General features: G+C 44.3%; 1 protein-coding gene across 1 annotated transcript; it reads right to left on the bottom strand.

Moving 5' to 3' along the window:
- Positions 1-9,907: 9,907 nt before the first annotated feature.
- On the bottom strand, positions 9,908-10,846 carry LOC137149931 (olfactory receptor 52P1-like). Its single transcript, XM_067543583.1, has 2 exons — positions 10,584-10,846; positions 9,908-10,346 (listed from the first exon to the last, which is right to left on the bottom strand). Exons 1-2 carry the CDS (start codon positions 10,844-10,846, stop codon positions 9,908-9,910), a joined length of 702 nt encoding a protein of 233 aa, XP_067399684.1.
- Positions 10,847-14,750: the final 3,904 nt, after the last annotated feature.

Genomic DNA, 14,750 nt, shown 5'->3' with positions numbered 1-14,750 from the left:
CAAGAAGGCTAATGGAATATTGGGCCGCATTAGGAGGGGCATTGCCAGCAGGTCACGGGAAGTGATTATTCCCCTCTATTCGGCATTGGTGAGGCCGCATTTAGAATACTGTGTCCAGTTTTGGGCCCCCCACTACAAAAAAGATGTGGACAATTTGGAGAGAGTGCAGCGGAGGGCAACCAAAATGATTAGGGGGCTGGAGCACAGGACTTATGAGGAGAGGCTGAGGGAACTGGGCTTGTTTAGTCTGCAAAAGAGAAGAGTGAGGGGGATTTGATAGCAGCTTTTAACTACCTGAAAGGGGGTTCCAGGGAGGATGGGGCTAGGCTGTTCTCGGTGGTGGCAGATGACAGAACAAGGAGCAACGTTCTCAAGTTGCAGGGCGGGAGGTCTAGGTTGGACATTAGGAAAAAGTTTTTTACTAGGAGGGTGGTGAAGCATTGGAATGGGTTACCTAGGGAGGTGGTGGAATCTCCATCCTTAGAGGTTTTTAAGCTGAGGCTTGACAAAGCCCTGGTTGGGATGATATAGCTGAGGTTAGTCCTGCTTTGAGCAGGGGGTTGGACTAGATGACCTCCTGAGGTCCCTTCCAACTCTATGATTCTATGATTCTATGATTCAGTGCTCTCTGAAGCACATCACTCTGGAATTCCACATTATGCCTGTTCGGCTGGAATTCATCCTCTGGCTTATTTCTTTTAACATCCTGTATCCAGTTAGTTTCAGGTGAACAATAAAGATGCGTTGTTTCAGGCTGCATATTTTCAAAGTTCATTGTTGTTGCATTACTTTCTGGGGTAGCCCTCTTGCATTTCCTCGCCTCATCAGTGCTATATCTCATTTCAAATTTCAGCTAATGATATAACTAAGAATCCTAGAATATTGGGGTTAGAATCATAGACCCCTAGAACATTAGGTTTGGAAGGGCCCCCAGGATATCATCTAATCCAATCCCCTTTGGAAAGCAGGCGCAACTGTGACTATATCATTCCAGTCTGGGCTTTTTCATGCTGTGCCTTGAAAAAATCTAGGATGGACATTCAACCATCTCCCAAGGTAACCCATTCCAGTCCTTCACCACCCTTCTAGTGAAAAATGTTTTCCTAATATCCAACCTAGACCTCCCCCAGTGCAACTTGAAACCATTGCTCCTTGTTTTGTCATCTGCCACCGCTGATAATAACCTAGCTCCATCCCCCCGGAACCTCCTTTCCGGTAGTTGAAGGCTGTCACCTAATGTACTAGACCCTCCCCCAGTGCAACTTGAGACCGTTGCTTCTTGTTCTGTCATCTACCACCACTGAGAAGAGCCTGGAACCCCCCTTTAGGTAGTTAAAGGCTGCTATCAAATCCCTCCTCCTTCTTCTGTTCTATACACTAAAGAAGCCCAGTTCCCTCAGCCTATCCTCATAAGTCATTTGTTCCAGCCCCCAATCATCTTTGTTGCCCTCTGCTGGACTCTCTCCAATTTATCCACATCCTTTTCATAGTGGGAGACTAAAAACTAGATACAATACTCCAAACGGGGCCTCACCAGTGCCAAATAGAGGGGAATACTCACTTTCCTCAATATGCTGGCAATGGCCCTACTAATGCAGCCCAATATGCTATTAGCCTTCTTGGCAACAAGAGCACAATGCTGACTCATCTCCAGCTCATTGTCCACTGTGACCCGCAGGTCCTTTTCTGCAGAACTGCTGCCTAGGCAGTCCGTCCCCAGTTTGTAGCAGTGCATGGGATTCTTCCGTCCTTCTTCCTTGCACCTGTGATATTTCTATTAAATACACTATTTGTTTATTTTGGCCCCAATCTCTGCACAATGTGTCCCAAAATGAACTGATAATTGAGAGCAGATTTCATGGTTTTGTGGGGAAGGAAACAGAGGGAAAACTCCAAATGTCTGCTAGTTAAGAATTCAGATAGACTGATAGGGGGAGACACAGCACTGGAAGGGATTGTTGGGGCCTGGTGAATGACAGAGTTGGGCACCTTGTGATGGCAGAGAGGGGCAAAAGAGTCAAAGATGGAGGAGAGTGAGGAATGGTCAGAATCAACAACCATCCTGATGGCAAATAGGGCTGAGAGCATATGAGAAATCGTCAGCGCTGATGTCTGGAAGTTACAGACAGGACGAGGTGACAGGGCATGTGGGTCTGGGGGATGACAGGTTATTCTGAAAGAGATCACGTGATGGTTGGAGAGATGGAATTTAGCAATGGAGAGGGCAGTGCTTCATGATGCAGTAATAAGACATTAGGTGTGAGGAACTTCTGCAACTGGGGAATTCCTCAAGGCAGAGCTCAACAAAATTGTGACAAAGCCCCCTTGATTAACAAAGAGAAATCCTTTCTCCCTCCTGTTAAGCAGGTTTAAAGTTTATGGCCCAGGTGATCACATTCTGCAGGTGTATTTTCCCACCTTGTTACAAAGTTCTTTGTTTTTGACCCCATAAATGATATGGTTGAGAACGGGGGGCATAAGGAGATAGAGGCTGGCCAAGAGGATGTGAATGTGGGCAGCGATGCTCTGACCGAACCTCTGTGTCAGGGTGGAGAAGAGTTTGGGAATATAAAACATCAGCATCACACAGCTGTGGGCTGTGCAGGTGTTGAGGGCTTTCCTTTGGGCTGTCTTGGAGGAGATCTTGAGGACGGCCCTAATGATCAGCCCGTACGGAAAGCCAATGAGTGTCAGGTCTAATCCAGTGTTCACAATTGTTATCCCCAGGCCACACATCCAGATGACTGTGGTGTCCCTAGACGAGATCTTCACCACAGCGAGGTGCTCGTAATACGTGTGGAGGATAACGGGGTTGGCGCCAAACGGCAGCCTTTGCCATAGCAAAGGCACTGGCAGAACTGAGAGAAAAGCTCGTATCAAAACCACTAGCCCTATCTTAATGATTCATGTGTTGGTGAGTATGGTTGCTGTGGAAACATGAAGTTTGCACAAAGACAGTTTGAGCATGTAGCTGAAAGCTAAGAGGCAGCTAGGAATGTGCTGACCGATAAGTGTGTTCAGCTAGGCGTGGACAAAATTTTCTCTGAAGCTAAATAAGACAGCAAACTGCCCTACTGTTTTTTCTTTTGACTGAAGTTGTATTTTTCCATTTTAACAATGAGCTATGCACATGCCTTCCTTTGTAACCAAATAAGGAAAGTTCCTTGTATATGTGACACTATTTCTTCAAACTCACCATTTTTTCTTCTTTTTATACATGCTTAATACATTTTGCTGTATAATAAAGACTTGGTAATAAGTCTGTATAAAAACCCTCACACGATGCAGTTCGGGAGTGCAGTTCAGCTGAATCTGTTGCCCCAGGTAATTACCTTGTTAATAAAGTTCTTTCCTTGCCCACCCAAACAGAAGTGAAGACGGTGTTTTCTTCAACAATTTTTGGTGCTGTAACTCAGATCACTGAAGTTCACCTGGGTGTGCCAAAGTCAGAGTCTACATGGTTGGAGTAACAAGAAGGAGAGTACAGTACAGCTGCAGGCAGCCTTCAAATTGTCCCTTATCGGGGCAGTTTGCCACTGGTGGTTCTGTGAACCCCGAAAATCTTGGGTGTTAATTCTGTGTACTCTCCTCCTCTAACTCATGACCTGACTCTTTACCCTGCAGTTATTGCTGGCAAAGCCCGGGATAAGGCTCACACGATCATAAGAAGCACACTTGGATAGGGTGTGCAGAGCGATAGGGGAGATCGGCGGCTGTCCTAACTTTGGACACCAACGGCGCCACAACTAGGTAAGGGGCCTTTTGAAATCCCTAAGAGTTGGTCTCCGAGTTCTTTGGCAGTGTCATGCATCTCCCTTCCCGTGCAGCCACCTCTAACTGAACTTGACAGTGGGCAAACGGAAAACAACCTTACGGCCAGATCCTAGGAAAAGGAAACTGAGTAAGTCAACTTTGGTTTGTGGTTTTGTATTGTTTGAAGGGGTGTTTATTATTGTATTAAATATGGGTATGGGAAAAAGTAAAGGGGCTCCGCCAAAAGAGTCCCCCACTTTATATGTATGTGAATTATGGTCCAATGGAACTCTCTCACCCATGATAATCCGGTTGAGCAGTTTCCAAAGGAAAGCTCTTTTTCCCATGACACAATTCTCCACTTAAGAGGAGCCTTGGAGTCAAAGGGAGCCAGGATTAAACAGCCGGAGTGGCAGGCATATTTTGCATGGTATGAGGAGTTCTGTAACAGAAGGGAAAAGTCTAAGGTTAAAAGCTTGCAGAATACGATTGGAAATTTGCAAAGCAACTGGACCAGACTAAGGAGAAAAAGCCACAGGAGACTGAGCCCAAAGTGAAATCTTGCATTCCACTTTACCCTCTACTTCCAACCAAACTAGAGGATGAGGTGGATGACCAGGATCAGACAGATGTTCTGGACTTGCTCCAGGCTTGCCACCAACCCCTTCCTCTCTCTCTCTGCTTTTCCTCCCCACCCATCTTTCTCTGCATTTTCTTTCTCCCCCACCCTTTTTCCTTGCTGCTTCTCCTCCCTCCCTTTCCTGTCATTTTTTCCTCTTGTTTAGCAGTTAAGGGTTAAAGGCACAGTTGGAATATTAAGGAATATTGGTGTGGTTAGCCTGTGCTTTAAAATATTTCACAGAACTATTTGGTTGCTTTTCAGCCCCCGTCTCTGCACTTTTAAAGAAGGGAATCTTAAATATACTTTAAAAGGGGCACAGACTAAAGTAGCTGTGTTGCAAATATTGTGCTTGGTGACTTAAGTTTTACAATCACAATAAAGGAATGAAGGGTTTACTATCACAAACCTATGTTCTCAGTGAAATGTTCAAGCTACGGCAGCAAAGAATGATATAATATGTTTAACTGAATGCAGAAGTAAGTAATTTAAGAAAAGGAAAGAAGTTAAAGGTAGCTTTTGTAAGAATTAATACTACAAAAATTGAGGACAATTGAACAGTTACAAGTTGTGGAATTTGTTGAAGGGTGATAGCTATGAAAATGGTATAAGAGTAATAGTGTTAAATATTTTGATTTAATAATATTCGATAAAGTAAGTGTATGTATAATTTGGTACTGTCACATTGCGTGGAAACCTAATAGTTAAACAAATTACACAAACGGGTCAGGTAGTGGCCACTACCATGTTTTTGTCCCCAGGAGCCTTTACAGCTATTTGAAGGAAAATGGGCCCTTTTCCTAAAGGAATTGTCTGTAAATAATTAAATGTAAATAACTGCTGAGGGCAGCAGGCAAAGAACCACCTAATTTAAATCATTTGATTACTAAACAAGTGGTCAAATTTACAAAAGGAAATAAGGGGTTTCCATTAAAATTTAACTGTTTTAAATGTACAAAATAAAAAAATTAAGTGTGTAAAAATTCTAGTGAAAAAATATGAAGCAAACACAATCAGCTGGTGTTGTTTAGCTTTTGTTATCAGGTATTTAATTTGAATAAAAATCTCAATAACAAAAAATACAATTTTGGCAGAGGCTTCTCAAAGTGCTATGCTAATACCAGCATGGTTCAAGGAGGCTTCGTCAAGGCACCGTGTCCACGGTACCTGGGCAATGGGTTCCCATTTAACCATTAACGTTGTGGAGAGCATTGCCAGCAAATCAAGGGAATGCAATTTGCGTACAGCTGAGTGAAAATAATTAGAGCAGTGCAAGGGAAAAAGAGAATTTGTGTGTGCAAATATATTGTGTAAATTTGTATGGTTTTAAGGACCTAAACGAATACTCTTGATTTGTAAAAAAAAAAAAAACCTGCTTTGTAGGTTTCAGATGAATAGGTTTGGTTAGCATTTAACCCTTTGAGTACATCCGTGTTTTATAAAATTCAGCATCTTTTAAAGACCAAAGTTGTGGCTGTGGGAAAGGCAGCCAGAACCAGAAAAATGGGGAAAGATTCTGGATCTTTTTTTGGCGATAAAGTAGCACAAAGGAACTGCAAATAATGGACATATCTGGGCAGTAAACAAACTACCTGAAACCAAAAAAAAACAAAACCAAAAAACCCAAGGCCACAGGAACTCCTATCAAAAATGACCGCTTTGTGTCCAAACTATTGGACAACATTCAACTGCCTTTTAAACTTGCTATAGTTAAATGCCAGGCCCGTATAGCTTCCACTGACCCGGTGGCCAAAGGAAATTAGTTGGCTGACTTTTATGCCAAACAGGTCACCTCCCGACCATTCCATTCTTCTTCTTCCCTAGCACGTCACCTCCTGCAATTATCACTTCAATGTGGGCATGCCTCACCCAATCCAAACCTTGCTCAATTACAGTCAGCTGCATCACCTCAAGAATTGTCTGCCTGGCAGAGGGTGGGATGCGTCCTCAATTCTTTGGGTCTGTGGGTTGACCCCCTGAACAGGATAGCAGTTCACTCGCATCCCTGCCGTTCCTCACTCGTCTGTACCATGGTGCAGCACACACGAGCAAAAGGGGGGATGTTGGCACAAATCAACAAACATTGGTTTGCCCCAGGTATTTCTATGGTGGTACAATGACTTTGTGTCTCTTGCCCCACCTGCAACATTTAATGTGGGAAAAGTTGAAAAAACAAACTAGGTAATCATCCCCCATCGTGGGGCCCATTCTTAAATATACAAGTTGACTTCATACAATTACCACGTGTCAACAGGTATGACTATGTACTTGTTATTGTTGATGCCTTCTCAAAGTGGGTTGAAGCCTTTCCTTGTGTTAAGAACTGTTTAACCGTTGTTAAAATTCTGCTCAAGGATATTATCCCTCGCGATAGTATACAACGTTCCATCAATAGTGACAGAGGGACACATTCCACAGGACAAGTCTTTCAGGAGATTCAAAAGAACCTGCAACTGAAACACAACCTTCACTGCCCCTATCATCCACAGTCAGCTGGGCTAGTGGAGAGACTGAATGGGGTGCTAACATTAAAATGGTCAAAACTTTGCTCAGAAACTAATTTGACATGGGTGGATGCCTTGCCATTGGCTTTAATGATGATGCGTTCCAATCAAAGCAGAATCACTGGACTTTCACCCCATGAGATTTTGACAGGTCACCCTATGCGAACCCCGGTAACAGCCTTGTCCTTAAAACGCTGGGACTTACACTTTGCAGATGAGCTGGTAATAGACTATTGTAAGAAGTTAATTGCATGTGTACAGCAATTTCATTTACAGGTTAAGAAAGCCCAGCATCCCTCACCAACAGAACTGTGCCATGACCTCCAGCCCGGAGATTGGGTCCTGATAAAGAACCACAAGCATAAGAACACACTTGCCGTTTGGTGGACCGGCCCGTTTCAAGTCCTACTCACTACCCACACAGCAGTCAAATGTGAAGTGAAAAGCACCTGGATCCACATAACACATTGCAGAAAAGTCCCATTTCCGGAGGAATCCTCATTAACACCTCCTGTTGAAGACAGCGTAATAACAATCAAGGCCCCCATATCAAACCCCGGCCTTGACGGACGCGACACACTGTGCCACGACTACAACCTGTGCTCATGTAAGACTAACCAATTACATAGCCTTAAAACTGACTCCAAACACCAACTAGTAGGGTGAAGTGCTGGCAACCTCTCCCCTACTTAAAGAAAATCGACTCCAGCACGTAAAGAGGATTTGCCACAACTAAGGCTGCTCTGAAGGATGGTGTAAGGTTAAGTCTGTATTCACTGTGAAGTAAAGATCATGAATAGCTTCATGTATGTGTTATTGGCACTCTTGATCCCCCATGGTATTGGCTCCAACACATTCCTGCGCATTCTATTACAATCCACACAGGACCTTAACATTACTAACTGTTATGTTTGTGGTCACCTACCCACCCATGCCAGGGGAGGGATTCCACTGGTTTCTATTGCAGTATCTCAAAACGATACCTCTTGGGAAGAACTTGCCTTTGATGAAAATGCCACCTGGTAAGATGTCAGTAGGAATGTGACTGAGTACTTAAGGGTCACGGACTGTCCAAATAAAGAGGACAGGGTGTGTTATGTGTGCAGTTCTACTGGCCAGAGATATTTAGGCATAGCCCAAAATTATTCCCAAGTAGTATATGATCATGCATTAGCAACCCCACAATTTATTTGAAAGGTCCATATTGGCATGTCGGGTTCTGAATTAAGTGATGTGATTATGGAACCACAGCCAGGCCAGGGGAATATTGGGTATGCGGGAATAAGGCATATAAGCATTGGTCAGCGGAATGGAATGGAGCTAGTTATCCAGCCTAGCTGCGACCTGCCATTCGTCATACCACCCATGACCTCCACACTCTCTTCCCAACACGGGTCAAAAGAGCCATCATTCAAACCCAATGATACTGAGGTATTACCGTTCCTTGATATGGGGTAGAACTGGCCCTCCGAGAAATAAGAAGGGTGTCTTCAGTCCTAGAAGAGGTAGCAAGCAATACCGTCATTTCTATTGCCTCTCTCACTGAGGAGGTAAGTGCTATAAGGCAGATGACCCTTCAAAACTGCATAGCCCTTGATCTCATTCTGGCTGAGAAAGGAGAAGCTTGAGGAATTATTGGCCAGGAGTCCTGCACTTACATCCCAGATAATGAGGGGGTATTTCTGGAGCTTTGCAGAAAATACAAGAAGCTTCCAAGAAATTACACCAGTCAGATGACTGGGATCTCTGGAGCTGGTTTAGTTCCCAAATTGGAAACTTAGGCTCCACCATTAGCCAAGGTCTGTTGTTTCTCCTTGGCATAATTGTGTGTATTTATGTCCTCTTTATGCTTATCAAGCTTTGCTGTACCTGTGCCACGCATCAAATGGCTACCCAGGCTCAAATTACCAAACGCAGAGCTATTCAGCTAACGTATGCAAGGATTCTAAAGGAACGAATAGAAGAACATGAGAAGGTACAGGGTATCGTGAATATAAAAGTTGATAAGGGAAATTAAAGGGTTGTGACAAACTTAAGCTACAAGCTTGTTGTGCTTCATAGCACAAAAGGGGGCAATGTGGAAACATGAAGTTTGTCACAAAGACAGTTTGAGCATGTAGCTGAAAGCTAAAAGGCAGTTAGAATGAGCTGACCGATAAGCGTGGTCAGCAAGGCTTAGGCAAAGTTTTCTCTGAAGCTAAATAAGATAGCAAACTGCCCTACTGTCTCTTTCTTTTAACTGAAGTTGTATTTTTCCATTTTAACAATGAGCTATGTGCATGCCTTCCTTTGTAACCAAATACGGAAAGTTTCTTGTACAGCTGTATACGTGACACTGTTTGTGCAAACTCACTGTTATTTCTTCGTTTTATTACTCAGGCTTAATGCATTTTGTTGTATAACAATGTTGGTAATAAGTCTGTATAAAAACCCTCACGCGACGCAGATCAGGGGCACAGTTCAGCTAACGCTGTTGCCCCAGGTAATTACCTTGTAATAAAGATTTGTGGTCAGCTCATCCGTTCTTATTTTCGCTCTCTATCCGTGCTGTGCTAGCGGACGGAGTGCCCTTATCAGGTCCTTCCAGCCCTTTTCCCAAGCTATATACTTTACTATTCTATCTTAAAGCACAAATCCCATTAACTATTATTTTTATACTATGTCAAAGATGGAGGAGAGTGAGGAATGGTGAGAATCAACAACCATGGAAAATAGGTCTGAGAATATATAAGAAATCATGAGCGCTGGTGGTCTAGAATTCACAGAAAGGCCAAGTAACAGGGAATGTGAGGCCGAGGGATAACAAGTGATTCTGAAAGAGATCAGGTGATGGTTACACTGATGGAACTTAGCAATGGAGAGGGCAATGCTTGGTGGTGGAGTGATAAGACATTAGCTGTGAGGAACTTCTGAAACTGTAAACTTCCTCAAGGCTGAGCTCAACCAAATTGGGATGGAGCACCCTTGATTAAAGAGGAGACATCCATTTCCACTCCAGTCACACAGGTTTTAAGTCATTTGACCAAGGCAATCACATTCTGCAGGTGTGTTTTCTCACTTTCTCCCAAAACTCTCTGGTTTTGACCCCATAAATGATAGGGTTGAGCATGGGGGGCATAAGGAGATAGAGGTTGGTCAAGAGGATGTGAATGTGGTCAGCGATGCCCTGACCAAATCTGTGTGTCAGGGTGGAGAAGAGGTTGGGAGTATAAGACATCAGTATCACACAGACGTGAGCTGTGCAGGTGTTGAGGGCTTTCTGGTAGGCTTTCTTAGAGGAGATCCTGAGGACGGCCTTGATGATCAGCCCGTAGGACAGGCCAATGAATATCAGATCTAACCCGATGATCATGAATGTTAACACTAAGCTGTACATCCAGATGACTCTGGTGTCCCCACATGACATCTTCAGCACAGCGTTGTGCTCACAGTATGTGTGGGGAATAACACGGTTGGAGCAGAATGGCAGCCTCCGCAGAAGCAGGGGCCCAGGCAGAACCAAGACAACAGCTCGTATCAAACACAATAGCCCTAGCTTAGCGATTCGTGCGTTGGTGAGGATGGTGGCATATCTCAGAGGGTCACATATGGCAACATAGCGATCGAAGGCCATTGCCACGAGGACGGCTGAGTGCATAGAAGTTAGGAAGTAAAGGAAGAAAATCTGGGTGATGCAGCCATCCACGGTGATGCTTTTGAAACCGAACCAAAATATGCACAGTGCCTTCGGCATGACGCAGGTTGATATACCAATCTCTGTGAGCGCCAGCATGCAGAACAGCAGGTACATGGGCTTGTGCAGTGTCTGCTCATTAGCAACAACAAAAAGAACCATGAAATTTCCCAACAGGCTGATGATGTAGAACATAGAGAAAGGGATGGAAATCCAGGTGTGGGCAGCTTCCAGCTCCGGGATTCCCTTTAGGATGAATTCTGGTGGGCCAAAGGAGGTAAAGTTGAAAGCTGACATGGGATGGCTGAGATGCTGATCAGGATCTGAAATGCTCAGATTCCTGTGAAGGGAGAGAAGCCAGGTGAGGGGGGTTACACACATGATAACAAATAGCACATTAAACATTTTATGTCTACAAACAATCTAGAAAGAGAAGTGGGCAGTGAGGTGGCAACATTATTCCTCTCTAGTAAGAACGAAGAACAGGGACGTGGTGTCACATTAGACAGCTCTGTGATACCCTGCTCAAAGTGCAAGCATGGAAAAAAACTAAGGAAAACGTTGGAACACAGGAAGGGTGGGATTGGGAATAATACCGAAAATACAGTGCCATGAGATCAAACCGGCAATCCTTCACCCTCCTCTGCACTCATCTGAGCAGTACTGAGCACCTTTCTCAAATAGTATATTGCAGAACAGAAGGGTTCAGGGAAGGGCAACAACAAAGTTCAAGGGCCTGGAGAAACTCTCCTAGGGAAAGAGGTTGAAAAGCCTGGGATTGTTCCTTTGAAAGGAAAGAAAGAAGAGGGGATTTGAGATGGGTCTATTAAATTCAGACTTGTAGAGATGATATAAAGAATGTGTTCTCCGTGTCTCATAACACAAGGTCAACAGTATATTCAATTCAAATGAAACATGGCAAAGCCAAACTGATTTAGAAAATGAATGCTTTCTTTGCTCACTGCATAATGAGAGGACAGGAACTCATTGCCAAAAGATGAAGTTGAGGCCAGGAGCTAAAGAAGAATCAGAAAGGTATTTTGGACATTTACAAGGATAGTAAGACTCTTCCTTTAAAATAGTTTCAGCAAAATAAATATCTAGGAAACCTATACACCATGTTTTTCAGGGCACAAGCCAATCTCTGGCTGTTAGACATTAAGGTGACACCCTCATGATGATCAGGTTATGCCCCCAACGTCTTGTTCAACTGCCCCCTGGAGTTGTGGCTGTCAGAGAGATGACATTTGACTAGATGAACCATAGATCTGATCTACAATGTAATTCCTCTGTTGGAAATGAGCCAAGTGTTCTCTGTGGAAATACACATTATCCTGTGAGGCTGGGACTTTGTGCTCTGTTACTTGCCTTGTTTCTTTTTGTGAGACATTTTTTGAAGGCACCCAGCTTTCTCTGAGACGTAACAAGTACACTGGTTTCATTATTCTGCTTGTTAACTGACAGGGGTAAGTGGAGACACCTGTCAGTGACCCAGCTACTTACCCTTCTCATGCTTGAATTCTGATAAAGTTGGGAGATGCCACAAAAATTGGGGCATTGTAAATAATGAAGAGGTCAGGTCATTGATTCTGAGTGATCTGAATTGGACGGTAAACTGTGTTGAAGCAAACAATATGTGTTCTAATATAGTTAGGTAGAAGTATATATCTAAGAACGGAGAAGGTAGGTGATGCTTACATGATGGGGGACTCTATCGTGGGAAGCAGTGACCCTGAACAAGATTTCGGGGGCAAGAAGGGGTAATTCACTAAACATGAGCTGCCAGTGTGACTCTGTGGCCAAAAGAGCTAATGTCATCCTGAGACGATAAAGAGGGGAATCTCAAGTAGAGCTAGAAGAGTTATTTTACCTCTTTATTTTGCACTGGTACAACTCCTGCTGGAATAATGTGTCCAGTTCTTGTGTCCACAGTTAAAGAGATGGTTAATGGGTGACTTAACAGCCAACAAGTACCACACAGGGAACAAATATTGAATAATGGGCTTTTCAGGCTAGCATAGAAAGGTCTAACACCATCCAATGCCTGGAAGTTGAAGTTAGACAAACTCTGACTATAAATTCGGTGTACACTTTTTAAAGAGAGAGAGAAACTAACCGTTGGAGCAATTTACCAAGGCTCATGGCAGATTCTCCATCACTGAGAATTTCTAAACCAAGGTCGGATGATTCTCTATAAGCTCTGCTCTCAGAATTCCTTGGGGGAAGTTCTCTGGCCTCTGCTATGCTGGAGGTCAGACTAGATGACCACAGTGGTCCATTCTGGCCTGGGGCTTTGTGAGCATGTCCCTACAGCACATACAGGAGTCAACTGGAGGCATTTTGCCTGCAAGCTGGTGCCTGAACCTTACTGAAGACATTTTTTTAAACTAATTGAGATTAATGGGTAACAGAGCTGGCTAACAAATGATCCCAGAGAGTCCCGGGTCTAGCGTTTGCATCCCAATAGCTGACTGTATCAGTCATTGGCCAGGGCTACTGAACATGGCAGCTGTATTTATCTAGGCACTGATTACCCAGTATTGCCAACTCTCATATTATAATGTGCTTGCTCGTTGTTCCTGTGCAGCAGTCCCTGAAACCCCACATGAGCTTCTGTAGGGGGAAATGAAGGAATGGAGGAGGAGCAGCCTACACAGCATATCCGGTGGTGAAGAAAACCCCATCAGCAGCTCAGCACGTCCAAGAAAGGAGAAAGAGACAGACCTAAAAGCTTTTGATACAGTCTCCCACAGTATTCTGATCAGCAATGTAAAGAATTATGGTTTGGATGAATAGACTATAAAATGGTTGGAGAGTTGGTTAGATTATTAGGCTCTATGTCTAGCTGGCAGCCGGTAACAAGTGGAGTTCCCCAGGGGTCGGTCCTGCAACCAATTTTATTCAACATCTTCATTAATGATCTGGAGGATGGGGTAGATTGCACCCTCAGCAAGTTTGCAGATGACACTAAGCTAGGGGGAGTGGTAAATACCCTGGAGAGTAGGGATAGGATGCAGAGTAACCTAGACAAAAAGGAAGATTGGGCCAAAAGAAATCTGATGATGTTCAACAAGGACAAGTGCAGAGTCCTGCACTTAGGACGGAAGAATCCCATGCACAGCTACAGACTGGGGACTGATGGGCTAGGCAGCAGTTCTGCAGAAAGAGATCTGAAGGTTACAGTGGATAAGAAGCTGGATATGAGTCAGCAGTGTGCCCTGGTTGTCAAGAAGGCTAATAGCATATTGGGCTGCATTTTAGGAGCATTGCCAGCAGATCGACGGAAGTGATTTTTCCCCTCTATTCAACATTGGTGAGGCCACATTTGGAGTATTGTGTCCAGTTTTGGGCTCCCCACTAAAGAAAAACGTGGATAAGTTGGGGAGAGTCCAGCAGAGGAAAACAAAAATGATTAGGGGGCTGGAGCACAAGACTTATGAGGAGAGGCTGAGGGAACTAGTCTTGTTTATTCTGCAAAAGAGAAGAATGAGGGGGGGATTCGATAGCATCCTTTAACTACCTGAAAGGGGTTTCCAGGGAGGATGGAGCTGGGATACTTTAGCCCTGGCTGGGATGGTTTAGCTGAGGTTAATCCAGCTTTGAGCAGGGGGTTGGACTAGCTGACCTGCTGAGGTCCCTTCCAACCCTCATCTTCTTTGATTCTATGACCTGAGGGGAGGGAGGAGATTTCATGGACACTAAACGGAGCCAGCTTCCTCAAAATGACACAAAGCGTTAGTGTATTTCCACCAGCTAGAAACCCACATTTAACTTCCTGATGTTGCTTTTCATTTTGGCAATAGCTGAAGTTGCCACGAGGCTGTAGTGCGACTGGTCACAGGAGGAGGGATGGGCTGGATTGAGGAAAGTGTCAGAGACAATCTACTACAGTGTGTCCACCTTACATTAGAGTCTGGAACACCCACCTGCCCCAGAGATTGCAGGAGGGCCAGTTACATCTCTTTGGTGTGTGAATTAGGCAGGATGTCCATTTCCTATTTCACCCTTTTCAGGGCTCTGCACCACTGCGATCTGGATACTGCACGTCCCGCCCCCTGACACACACACACACTGTGCCTTCCTGGGTCTCCTCCAGTGGGATTTCCAGCACTGCCTGGTTTCCTTTAAATGAGACACATGCTTTCAGTTTTATTGTATTTTGGTGCTACATATCCCCTATAGAACCAGAGATGGAGGAGAA

Source organism: Emydura macquarii, unplaced genomic scaffold, assembly GCF_026122565.2.
Source record: "Emydura macquarii macquarii isolate MOO-44397 ecotype Brisbane River unplaced genomic scaffold, CSIRO-AGI_Emac_v2 contig_916, whole genome shotgun sequence".
Taxonomy (NCBI): domain Eukaryota; kingdom Metazoa; phylum Chordata; order Testudines; family Chelidae; genus Emydura; species Emydura macquarii.
This window is presented reverse-complemented; position numbering and strand designations above follow the sequence as displayed.

Coding starts and splice junctions, on each gene's coding strand:
- LOC137149931 (XM_067543583.1), bottom strand. CDS start 10,846: ATGTCAGCTTTCAACTTTACCTCCTTTGGCCCACCAGAATTCATCCTA. Junction 10,347..10,583: donor AAGGCACTGTGCATATTTTG/GTTCGGTTTCAA, acceptor GCTTCTGCGGAG/GCTGCCATTCTGCTCCAACC.